We start from the raw sequence: 13,445 nt of genomic DNA on the forward strand, positions 1-13,445 counted from the left end.
AAGAAAGGTGTGCACCACCACAGACTGGCAGTACTAACTTCTTAATGAGAAAAATGAAATATAAAAAACACCACATGTGTTAACAGTGATATATCCTATTCTAACAAATAGAAATGGAACTTAAAAACAAGATTTAACTATGAAGTGATAGTGAAGCAAAGCCTCAAAATGAGTAAAAGGAAACCAAGAACTAAACTCTTGAAGATAAGCAGAGATTTAAAGAGAGCAGTCTGGAGGAGCTGACAAAGAAATGAGCTGGTGTTGGTCAAAGACTGAAGACTAGCTCAGTTTGGCTACAGATAACAGAAAATTAAAAAAACAGTGCAGAATAGGTCAAACAGCCATAGACCAGCTTATATGATGTGTTGTAAGTTAAAACAAGAAATTGAGGATTTCTTCATATGAGATACAAGGCTATGCAAATATTTTAAGCATGAGATCTGACTGGCATTTTTAAAGTACATTTTATTTGTAATCTACAAATATATTATTAGTAACATGAAACTTGTAACTCTATTATTAAAAAAAGAAAGAAACTCATCTGTGCATGGTGGCCCACACCTTTAACTCCAGCACAGGAGGCACAGGCAGGCAAATCTCTGTGAGTTCCAGGCCAGCCTAGTCAACAAAGTGAGTCCTGGACAGCCAAGGCTAGTATGCTCACTAGGAGCATACTTTGCATTTCAGACTGCAGATAGAGGTCAAAGAGAAACCTCTTCTAGATCTACTCATGAATTTTGAAAACTGAGCTGCATCAGGACTCTTCTTAGAGCAAGACAATATTCAGGAAGCCACAAGTTTGAACAATTATTCTGGTAAGCTGTTAAATTTCACCTTGAAACAATGAAACATAAAATTTTATACACAGCAAGCTCATTAAATCTCACTAGGCTCAAATTTAAGTATCCCACCACCATGAAAAACATAAGTACCGAGTTTAATAATTGAATCATATAAAACATTCTGGATAGATGCTGCAACACTCACTTTATATCTCACAGGCACTCAGAAGAACTGGAGCACGCATCCTCATCGCCCACGTGTGGACAAACAGCCATACAAAGAGTCACAGTTAAGACTAAAGCTGCTTGTTATTTGGAGGCACCAACAGGAAACTTCTTGAAATCTTACTTGTGATTTCTTAAAAACAAATTTTTGAGTAGCACATGATGTAGACATCTGTCCAAGACCCTTCCTAACCCAAGGTTACATGCACATTAAAAAACTCACCTATGTTATACTCCTTCAACTGCAACTCCTTTACAGGTATGCCATCAGAAGTCTTAAAAGCGTTAAGAATCTGCAAAAATATGACATTTACACTAATGACACAAAGCATGGTTAAATGCTAATTCTTATATTTCCCTACTGGTTTTTACTCCATACAATTTAAAGCTACAATTATCTTATAAAAAAATTAAACCATACACTATGCTTTCAAAATGTGTAAGTGAAGTTGAGCATAATGACACAGACCTATAATCCCAGCTAGTGGAGAGGTCCACAAGCGCTAGGTGAGAGGGAACAGGAAGAGAGAGGCACATCACTGAGACAAAGGAACAGAAACTGAATGCGACATACACAGGCAGAAAGGATGGGTTAAGAATGAGGCTCAGAGCTGGTGGTGGTGGCTCACACCTGCCTGGTCTACAGAGTAAGTTTCAGGACAGCCAAACAGCCAAGGCTACACAGAGAACCTCTGTCTCAAAAACCCAAAGAAGATTGAGGCTCAGAGCTGAACATGGTGGCACACACCTGTTATCCCAGTGCTCTGAAAGGCAGAGGCAGGCGGATCAATGTGAGTTCGAGGCCAGCCTGGTCTACAAAGTGAGTCCAGGACACCCAAGGCTACATAGAGAAACCCTGTCTCTGCTGGAGAGATGGCTCAGAGGTTAAGAGCACTGGCTGTTCTTCTCAAAGGCCCTGAGTTTAATCCCCAGCACCCACATGGTGGCTCATAGCCATCTATAGTAAGATCTGGTGCTCAGGCACACATGGAGGCAGAATACTGTATGAATGATAAATAAATAAAGATTTAAAAAAAAAGTAAAAGGAGAAACCCTGTCTCAAAAACGGAAAAAAAAAATTAATCAGTAAGGTTCAGTGGTAGAGTGCTTGCCTAGCAAATTCAAGGCCTTGGATTTATACCCAGCACTCTCCAGAAAAGACAAAAGAGCATAGCTTTAAAGAGCACATTGGAAATCTGTGTGCATTCCAAGCAACTCTTCACTTGCCATGTATAACCTTTTAATGCTTAGTTCTTTGTGCTAAAAACAAAATGATCTACTGAGTACAATTTAATCAGGGCTATAGAACTTCAACTGTGTCTAGCTATTCTGTCTTCAAACAACCTTTTCTTTCTCCACATTCAGGTTTGAACTAAATCTAAAATGGCCCAATCCTGTATCTGGTAAGATGGTTCAGCAGGTAGGGACATTTAGTTCCAGTACTCAGGAGGCAGAAGCAGGCAAATCTCTAAGTTTGATGCCAGCCTGGTTCACAGATTCACAGACCAGGGCTACAGAGAGAAACACTGTCTCAAAACAAACAAACAAACAAAACAGAAACAAGCAAACAAACAATAACAACAAAAGACAGACCATACCAAAAAAAAAAAAAGACCAAAGAGAGAGAGAGAGAGAGAGAGAGAGAAGCTGGACATGATGGTGCATGCCTTTAATGCCAGGACTTAGGAGGCAGAGGCAGATGGATCTCTATGAGTTCGAGGCCAGCCTGGTCTACAAAGTGAGTCCAGGACAGCCAAGGCTACAGAGAAACCCTGTCTCAAAAAACAAAACAAAAACAAACAAAAAGCAAAAAGAAAAGAAAAAGAAAGAAAATCAGAAAATCAACCTCTATATGTTGTTCTCTGGCCTCCATATATGTGCCAGGTATGAAAACACTTGTCCTATATACATGCATGCACACACATACATGCTAAATGAAAATAAAATACATTTGAAATTAAGAGAAGAAATCAGCCCAGTCCTGGTGACACTCTAAATCTCCCCTTGTTTGACACATGTAGCCCAGACTAGCCTCAAATCCAAGGATGACCTTGAATTCTTTTTTTTTTTTTTAAGATTTATTTATTAATTATTTACACAACAATCTGCCTGCATGTGTGCCTGTACAACAGAGAGGGCACCAGATCTCATTATAGATGGTTATGAGCCACCATGTGGTTCCTGGGAATTGAACTCAGGGCCCTTGGAAGAACCACCAGTGTTCTTAACCTCTGAGCCATCTCTCCAGCCCGACCTTGAATTCTTGACTCTACCTTTTCTACTCCCCAACAGCTTCTAAGTGTCGAGTTATTGGTTATTTTTTTTTCCAGAAAATTTATCATCATGACTTAAAATTATTCTCTCATCACCCCCTTCTTCCTACCCCCCGCTTCTGTTTTTTTAAATCAGGGTTTCTCTGTGTAAAGCTGGCTGTCCTAGAACTCAACTGTAGACCAAGCTAGCCTCACACTCAGACATCTGCCTGCCTTTGCCTCGCAGCAGCCACCACGCCTGGCTCCTCTCTCCCTGTCTTTGTCTCTCAAATAGTAATCATAAATGTAATCAATGTAATTCTGTGTTATGTGTGCCTGTGTCTATGTGTGGGTATGTGCACATGAGTGCAGATGCCCTCAGGCTAGTAAGGAGGAGTTAGAATCCCTAGAGCTGGAAGTATGGGCAGTTGTGATCTGCCCAACATACCCAACTAAACAAAGTTAGCTATAAAAAGTTGTTATAATCTGCCAGAAAATCTTTTGAAACCTAGCAACTAGGTAACTCCCAGTCTGTTTGTTTGTTTTTGAAACAGGATCTATATAGCTTATCCTGGAACTCACTGTGTAGATCAGGCTAACCTGGAACTCAAAGACCCATTAGCTCTGCCTCCTGAGTGCTGGGACTAAAGAGATGTACCCCTACACCTGGCTTAGCTCCCAGGTGTTTATGTGTTTGTTTATTTGTTTGTTTGTTTGTTTGTTTGAGACAGGGTTTCTCTGTTTTATCCTTGGCTATCCTGGAACTCACTCTGTAGATCTGCCTGCCTCTACCTCCTGAGTGCTAAATTTAAAGGTGTGTGCCACCACCAGCAGGCTCAGCACTAAGCTTTTACTACTGTAAATCAACTGGATCTTTGTGCATGTACTCCTGATGTAATAGTCTCAAGGATGATTATTAAGTCTGAAGATACCTGGGTTTGGGAGGGAATGAAGGAGGGGGCTACAGCTGGGATACAAAGTGAATAAACTGTAATTAATAAAAATAAAATTAAATTAAAAAAATAGTTCCTCCTCTTCCTACTAGACCTATAAGAAGGTTGATTTTTAAAATGTAATAAGCAGGAGAAATCAGAGATGAAATAAATGTGAATTATATCATGATGATTATGTTTTAAGGATAATATAATGACATAATAAAGAGAAACTGAAAAAAAAAAAAGTCTGAAGATACCAATCATGTCATTTTACAAGCCTTACATAAGTGACAACAAAAAATATAAGTTATTCCAAAGTTACTTCTTGGCTTAGATATTGTAAGTATTAGAGATGTTAACATTGAGGAATTTAGGTTGAGGACTATCTAAGTCCTCCCTGTTTATTTATTTATCAAAATAAATAAATGGGTAGCTAGTCCCCACTGTCCTTTTTGGGGGGTAAACTTAAGGTATGCACAAAGTAAGCACTGTATCTCTGGCTCCTTGTACTTTTATTTTGAGACAGGTTCTCACTAAGCTGCCAATATCGTCCTGAGTTCATTCTGCAGCTCAGGCTGGCCTTAAATTTACGATCCTGCCTTGGTTTCCTATATAGCAGGACTATCGGTTTGTGATACCAGGCTCAGCTTTGGCTTCTGTTAGTAAGCCCAAATTTGTCATTGAATTGTTTGGGGGTTTTAATTATTACTTTTAGTTAGTTAGCATATAAAATAATAGATTTTGTTGTGGTAGTTTCATATGTAAATATCATTATACTTGCTCTTATCTGCCTCACCCTACTATCCTTTCCTGGGGCTCAAACTCTTGATCCTCTGTCTCAGCCTTCTGAATATTAACTATAGGCATCTATCACAACACTTGACAGTACTCTAGAGGAAGGTTAATTAGTTTCCAGGACTAGGCCTAGGTTAGCAGAAGGAGGCAATAAGCCTCCAAGACAACAATTACCTCAGGTGAATAAAAGTTCCCTTTACACAGTATGTTTCTTTATATATTCCCATAAATCTAAACTTTTTGGAAGTAAATTTTGTTGTTTTTTTTGTTTTGTATTGTTTTTTCATTTTGAGGCAAAATCTCACAATAAAGTCCAGGTTAGCCTCAACTGACAATCCTTCTGCTATATTTCCCAAGTGCTGGAGTAATAAGCCTGTGTTACCACATCTGTGTTCTTTTTAACTTGACAGAGACAGAGAACATATGACTTACCTCTTCTTTTGTGGCGTTTTCTGGCACCCCACTTAATCTAATAAGCTTGTTAGGTTTCTCCTCACTTGGGCCAGTCCTATAATCTTGATCCTGGAATTCAAAATGTAAAGTTATTTCACAAACAGATTTACCTTTGCATGTAACATAAAACCCAACATAAAATATAGTCAAGATCAAAAGTGATTTGCATTATGTTGAAGATATGAAATATTATAATTTTCTCTCATTTCCCTCCCTAATATTACTGGATTATAAGTATGCTAAGACCACGGCTTGTTGAGGGCATTATAAAATAATAAACAAAGCATGTTCTAAAATTCTCAAAACCTACAATTTGATTAGTAAGTTTAAGATGGCCAACAGGCCAGGGGGTGGTGGCACACACCTTTAATCCCAGCACTTGGGGAGGCCTAGACAGTTAGATCTCTGAATTTGGAGCTAGCCTGGTCTACAGAGTGAGTTCCAGGAAAGCCAGGACTACACAGAGAAACCCTGCCTTTAAAAAAAAAAGACAAAATAAAAGAAACCTAAGTAGAGATGGATAAAATCTATTTTAAGAAAATTTTCATAATTAAATTGCAAATACAACTCTCCTTTGCTTAGATTCCATAAACTGAACATTTAAGCTAAGCTAGCTAAAAGAGGAAACATGCAACATTAACATCAAATCCTCATGACTGTAAAAACACTTAGAGAATACAAAATGAACTGAAATAAATAAATCCCAAATCACAGGGACTGCAAAAGCTGAGACCTACTCCCCAACATTGATAATTTGAATCAATCTATTACAGGACATTTAAATAAGCATAACTAAGCAAAACAATAACTTAATATACATCAAAAACATGATCTGATTTTTTTTTTTTTTTTTTGGATATTTACACTCCTATATTCTCCATGGAGGAGGACAGTGCAGCCAGTCCTGATGGGACCTGGTGGGCTGGGGTCAGATAGAAGTGGGCAAGGACCTTCCCTATTGGTGGACTGAAGGAAGGGCATGGGAGGAGGAGTAGGAGGGAGGGTGGAGTTGGGTAATAATCAGAAAAATAGACAAAAAAGAAAAAACCTCCTATATTCTACTTTCAAATGCAGAGTTTGATTTTTGCATGGTGTATAAGAAGGGTTTAGGGACTAAACATATTGCATTCTACACTTCACCCTTGAGAAACGCATTATGAACCACCTCATCAACATACCTGAAGGTCATGTTGGGCATCTCGGGACATTTTGCCCTGAGGAAAAGACTTGCTCTGGCCATAACCAAAAATCTGGCTTCCTGGCAACCTGTGATCCACATCACAGTATTCAATGTTTCTGTAATCAGTGTCTTGTCGGCCAAGAAAGTCCAAATCACCTTCTTCTTTAAACAGACCAGCATCAGAACTCTGTTGTTCACCTCCAGAAAGCTTTGGCTTATCTTGGTCTTGAACCGGACTTTGGCTGTTCTGAAAGTCTGATGGAGATTCATGTTCAAAGGTTCCACTTTGTGTTTCTCCTTCTCTTGCTTCTGAATGCTCAAATTCCCCCTTCTGAACACCAAAACCAGGCCTTTCTACTGCATGGTCATGTGTGGATTCTTCTCTCTTGTTCATATTCATACCAGAATGTTCTCTCTCTTGTGTAGAAGGCTGAATGTAATCCAAAATCTTTGGATCCACAGGAGGCATCTCCCTATCTTTAAACTCCATACAAGGTCCTACCTCTCTGTTCCTAAAATCTTGGTAAGTCCTAGAACGGTGTCTACCTCTGAAATCCGAATGTGGTGTATCCCTGTTCCTAAAGTCTAAATCAGTAGTAGCTGAACCTCGGCCTCTGAAGTCCATCTGTGTTCCATCTTTATCCCTGAAGTCCAAATCAGATACATCTCTGTTCCTAAAATCAGAACGAGACTGATCTCTGGATCTAAAATCCAAATCTGATAAATCTCTTCCCCTAAAATCTGCATGGGATCCATCTCGGCCTCTAAAATCTAAATCATAAGTGCCCCGCCCCCTAAAGTCAGAGGGAGGAACATCTCTACTTCTGAAGTCAACAGGGTGAGAATCCCTGTCTCTGTAATTCATATGAGGAGTCTCCCTGCCTCTATAATCCATAGGAGTACCATCTCCACCCCTGTAGTCCATAGGTGGTCCTTCTCTATCCCGAAAATCCCCAGAATGTATGTCCCTATTCCTGAAGTCCAACTGTGCTGAATCTCTGCTCTGGAAATCCGAAGATGAAAAATCTCCCCCTCTGAAATCATGTCCAGGTCCCTCCCCTCCTTGATAGTCACCATGTGGTCCATCTCTAGCTCCATAGCTGAAAGAATGCTCCTCTACATTTGCAAAGGGAGGTCCTGAATGGCCCTGGAAATCAAAGGGAAGTGAATCTCTGCCAGGAAAGTTGCCAGAGTGTCTCTCTTGAGCATGACTCTTAAGGGGAGGAGGAGGATAATCCCTGTTCCACCCGGGAGCAAACCTTTCTTCTTGGCTCCCACTGTAGAAACAAAGACAGGGTTATTCATATTGTCCAGAGAGTTTGAAATCTACACACCAGCATATTCTTCTCTAATCACAGCATATTCTTCTGTAAACACATTTTGGGGGCAGAGTTCTGTAACAAGGTCCTAGATCTGCAGAAAACAGCAAGTTTTGCTATTTTAAGACGAGGTGTCCGAGTAAACTTTTACGCTCCCATTTCAGAACACGAGGTAAGTCAACACAAGGTTTTCAACATGACTGCTGCAGAAAAAGCTTTCACCCAGTCCTGCAACAGGGAAAATCCGCAATACCAGATAAGCTAACAAAGGTAACATGCTACAAAAATTCCATTTTTTTTTCAGCCAAGGAATTTAAAATTCCAAGGTCATCATGACAATTACTACACATGTGGAATCAGGGGAAAATCAACGAATTTTTCTGTTTGTTAAGTTGTTTTGTTTTGTTTTGTTCTTGTTTTTGAGATAGGGCTTGGTTATGTAATCCTGGCTGGCCTAGAAATCACTATGTAGACCAGGCTGGTCTTGAATGTGAAGCAATCTTTCTGTTCTCTCTGCTTTCTAAGTACTGGAATTATAATAAACCATGCTCAGCCTCAAACTGTAAAATTTCTTATAAGTTTCAGAAGTGTCTTTCTCATTGCTGCACACAATGGTCAACATTTCAAAATATTTTACTATATCTACATCATGGATTCTACTCAATCTAATCAGTACAGGCCAAAAAGAAAGGAAAACTAGTTGTGTTATCATCATGACAGACCATGACAGTAGCAGCACTACCACCAATTTTACTGTGGCTCTACTTAGAAAAACTCTAAGCTGGGTACAGTTTTAACTATCCAAGAGTTTCATCACAGAAGGCAACATGAACCATGCCAGAAAGCATGTTAAGCCACCTACACCAAGCTAATTTATCTAAAAGCTTAAAGCTGACAGTAACCTAGAGTCTTAGACCTTTAGGCATTATCACCATGTCCCAGATAAAGAAGTGACAGACGAGATTCTAATGCCTCAAGCTAATTTTTTATTGCAATAAAACATATTTTAAAAATATAGTTAGAAAGGGCTGGAGAGAAGGCTCAGTGGTTAAGAGTACTCTCTGCTTTTCCAAAGGATATGGGTTCAATTCCCAGCACCCACATGGCAGCTCACAACTGTCTGTAACACCAGTTCCAAGAAATCTGATACCCTCACACCTGTGCATATAAAATAATATTAAATTAAACAAGTAAAAAATATATATACATATATATAGTTAGAAAAACAAAAACAAATACCAACAAAAAAGAATAATTGGGACAGGAGAGATGGTTCACTGGTTAAGAGCACTTGCTGTTCTTCTAGAGGCCCTAGGTTTGGTTCCCATCACCCACAAGACAGCTCACAGCCTGTATACTTTAATTTCAGGGGATCTGAAATTCACCCTCTCCCGGCCCAATGTGGGAATCAGGCACACTATGATATATATACGTTCAAGTAAAACATAAACTTTTCAGATCTACATACTCAAAAAGTAAATAAGAGTTGCCAAGTCTTTCATATTACCCAACATCTTCCCTTGGCTTATCACTAGAGCATTTTACACATTTTGGCTTTGGTCAAAGATCAGGAGCTATCCACACATGGTGGTATACAACTGTTAATATCGTTACTTAGAATGTTGAGGAGGAGGATTCTAAGTTTAAGGCCAGCCTCAACTACAGATTGAGACACCTGAGGATCCCAGAGAGGGCATGTAAAAAAGGAAATAAAACTGGCTGAAGAGCTATTTACTGCTATAGAGTACAACAAAAGCATGTAGATTATCAGGACCAACTCAAGTTATCTCCTCCCCAAACATATACAGATTCTATAATAAGACCCTTCTGAGCTCACACTATACCACCACAGTAAAACTCAAAAGACAATCAACTCTAGGTAACTCAAAAGTTCAGGAGAAAACAAAAGTTCAGGAGAACTGTTATAATACTATCACCATTCCCTGTGTATCTTATTTGTACATGGGGGGGGAGGCACATTTGAATGGCTACATGTACAAAGAGGCCAGAGAAGGACATTGGACATCTTCTTTTTAAAAAAAATATTTATTTGTTTGTTTGTTTGTTTATTATGTATGGCATCTTCTGCCTGCAGGCCAGAAGAGGGCACCAGATCTCATTATAGAAGGTTATGAGCCACCATGTGGTTTCTGGGAAATGAACTCAGGACCTTTAGAAGAACAGCCAGTGCTCTTAACTTCTGAGCCATCTCTCCAGCCCCATTGGGCATTTTCTATGGCTCTCTACCTCATTTGTCATGACAGGGCTTCTCACTGAACCTGAAGCTCAGCAGTTCAGCTAGACTAACTAGACTGAGCTTCCAGGACCCTTCAGTCTCAACCCCCAACAACACAGGATTAACAAACATATGTTGATTTTTTATGTAGGTACTAGGGATTAAAACTCAGGTTCTCTTGTTTCCACAACAAGCACTCTCCCCAAGAAGCATCAAACCCTTTCATAAATAGAAATTTAAAACATTAACCTGAACATTAGAATAATGTACAATTATTGATTTTTCAGAAAATAAAGCTTCTATTGGTTCCCAATAGCACTAAAATTAGTTTTAGTTACATATTTGTAATTCATCATAAACAAGTTTAATTATTCTTCATAAGGAATAAAATAACAGACTTTAGAATGTTATCATTAACCACAATATATCCCATACTTAAAATCATTCAAGTCCTACTAACTGGTTTTGTAGATTACTTACACTTCCTCAGACACTCACGCAATGATCGCTGAGGCATTGAAAAGTATGCATTTTATGACCAAACACATCCAGCACTGTCCTTAAATACTGCCATGAGGATTATCTTACTACCTAAGTCAAGCAGATCTACAGTAACCTACCATACTACAGTTCTTATATCTGTATTTTATAGTCTAACCAAAAAGCAGTTCTATTAATATTAAGCATCAATCAGCAGTGCTAAGAGTGTCCATGCCTTTTATTTCTGTGAGTTTAAGACTAGCCTAGTAGGGCTGGAGATATGGCTCAGAGCTTAAGAGCACTGGCTGCTCTTCTAGAGGTCCTGACTTCAATTCCAGCAACCACTGGTAGCTCACAACCATCTGTAATGGGATCTGGTACCCTCTTCTGTACATGCAGGCAGAACACTGTATATATAATAAATTAAAAAAATACTTAAAAAAAAAAAAGACCAGCCTAGTCTACAAAGCAAGTGCTAGGCCAGCCAGGGCTACATAGTGAGGCCCTAACTCAAAACAATGGAACGCTATCTCCCTCTGATCAAAACCTTAAAATTTAGAAGTTAATGAGTTGGGCAGAGGTAGGAGATCTCTGTGAAGCCAGCTTGATCTACATATTAAGTTCTAGGACAGCCAGGACAACAAAGAGAGGCCCTCTATTGAAAAACAACAAAAACAAATGAACAAAAATCTAAGCATTCAGGAGGCAGAGTCAGGAGGAGCTCTGTGAGTTAGAGTCCAATTTGGTCTACATAGTAGGTTTCAGGCCCACCAGGGCTACAAGTGAGACTGAACACAGAAGGATAATGGCCTACACAGAAAGAACCAGTCTCAAAACAAAAACAAAATAAACAAAAACTTTACAAACCCACGCTCATACCTATAATCCCCAAAATCAGGAGGCTCAGGCAGGAGGCTCACCTCAGTTTCAAGACCAGCCTGAAACAGAGTGTAATTTTGTTAAGAAAGAAAGAGAAAAAGAGAGAGAGCGAGAAGGCCCAGGCAGTAATATGAGCACAGGGAGGCAGAACTCAATGAGTTCCAAGACAGCCAGAGCTATTACACACAATAATCTTGTCTCAAAAAGCAAAAATAAAGAAATAAACTTTTAAAGCAGGTGATAATCTACAATGAGAAAATAAAATGTTAAGTAAGTTTAATGGCTCAAAGACAAAATATTCTGGTGGCAGCCTTGCCAGGCCACAGAGGAAGAGGATGCAGCCAGTCCTGATGAGACCAGATAGGCTAGGGCCAGATAGTAGAGGGAAGAGGACCTCCCCCCTATCAGGGGACTAGGGCAGGGGAATAGAGGGGGAAGAGAGAGGAAGGGTGGAACTGGGGGGAGTCTAGAGAGGGGGCTACAGCCGGGATACAAACGGAATAAATTGTAATAAATAATAAATCCGTAAAAAACAAAATATTCTATAGAAAATAATTTTAAAGATGCTCTGGAGGGAAAGATGACTCATTACAGCAACCACATGGTGGCTTATAACTTGCTGTAATTCCAGTTTCAGATGTTCTCTCCTGGCCTCCACAAACACTGCCTGAGTGTGACAAACAGATACACATACAGACAAACACCCACATACATAAAAATAAGTAAATCGTTTTTTAAAAAAGTTGTTCTTAAGCCAGGTGGCGGTGGTGGCACATATCTTTAATCCCAGCACCCAGGAAGCAGAGGCAGGCAGAGCTTTCTGAGTTGGAGGCTAGCCTGGTCTATAGAGTGAGTTCCAGGACAGCCAGGGCTACATAGAGAAACCCTGTTTTGAAAAACAAGAACCCAAACAAAGGTGTTCTTAAAATGGGAGGGGGGTTTTGCAACAGATCAAAATTTAATGTTTTTGAGTGATGTTTAAACCACCTTAATTCTGTAAGAAATAGCCTGACATAAAAAATAATAAATTTTCCATAAGTAGACTACAAACACAGACAATAACCTTGATGTTTTTTAAATCTTAAATTTAAGCACTGATTCAGACTGGGGTTTGGCAAACTTTTAAATTTTATTTTATTTCTATTTGTTTGTTTGTTTTGGGGTCTTTTTTGTTTGTTTTGTTGTCTGAGGTAAGATCTTTCTACATAATCTTGAATGCTATGAAATTCATTATATAGAACTGGCTGCTCTCAAACTACAAAGACCCGCCTACTTCAGACTCCTGAGTGCTAAGATTAAAGGCATGTGCCATCATGTCTGGACAAATTTTATATAAAAAGCCAGCTAGTAAATATACTGAGACTTTTTGGAGAAAATAGTAACTACTACAATTATTCAAGCTATAACTGGAATATGAAAACAGCCACATACAATTTGTAAAAAATTAGCATGGCTACATTTTGATAAAAGTTTACTTCTAGTGCTGGAGTAATGGCTTAGTGGTTAAAAGCATCCACGTGGCAGCTCACAACCATCTGCAACTCAAGTTCCAAGGAAACCAATACCCTTTTCTGACCTCCGTGGGCAAGTGGTGCACATGCCTACATGTGAGCAAAACACTCATACACATAAAATAAAATACTGTATAAAGTTTCTTCCCAGTACTTTAAGAGGCTGAGATAGGAAAATTGCAAGTCTAAGGCCAATATGGATTATGCAAAGAGACACTGTCAGGCCTAGCATCCCACAAACACTTGCAACTCCAGCTATGATGGTTCTGGTATCCACATACTCTCACACAGACACACATGCACATAAACACACACATAAATATTTCCTATAAATCTAATACACAATCCACTTATAACTAAGTGCTTACCACCATTTCCACTCTTCATTTTACTCAATA

The 13,445-nt window shown here is 39.2% G+C and overlaps 1 protein-coding gene across 6 annotated transcripts in view; it reads right to left on the bottom strand.

The window, feature by feature from the left end:
* Rbm6 (RNA binding motif protein 6) overlaps positions 1 to 13,445 on the bottom strand; it is a 91,418-nt gene that overhangs the window by 60,241 nt on the left and 17,732 nt on the right. For 4 of the 6 annotated variants that reach the window (XM_055629610.1, XM_055629609.1, XM_055629611.1 and 1 more), the window contains 3 exons: positions 6,621 to 7,899; positions 5,422 to 5,511; positions 1,231 to 1,300 (listed from right to left, as the gene is read on the bottom strand). The exons of 1 other annotated variant lie outside the window; for it this stretch is intronic. In XM_055629610.1, coding sequence (XP_055485585.1) covers positions 1,231 to 1,300; positions 5,422 to 5,511; positions 6,621 to 7,899 — 1,439 coding nt within the window. Of the gene's footprint in view, positions 1 to 1,230; positions 1,301 to 5,421; positions 5,512 to 6,620; positions 7,900 to 13,445 lie in introns of those variants that run through there. One more of the 6 variants, XM_055629615.1, reaches the window with a different exon arrangement.

Source organism: Psammomys obesus, unplaced genomic scaffold (genome assembly GCF_907164565.1).
Source record: "Psammomys obesus unplaced genomic scaffold, mPsaObe1.curated_primary_1811, whole genome shotgun sequence".
Classification (NCBI taxonomy): domain Eukaryota; kingdom Metazoa; phylum Chordata; class Mammalia; order Rodentia; family Muridae; genus Psammomys; species Psammomys obesus.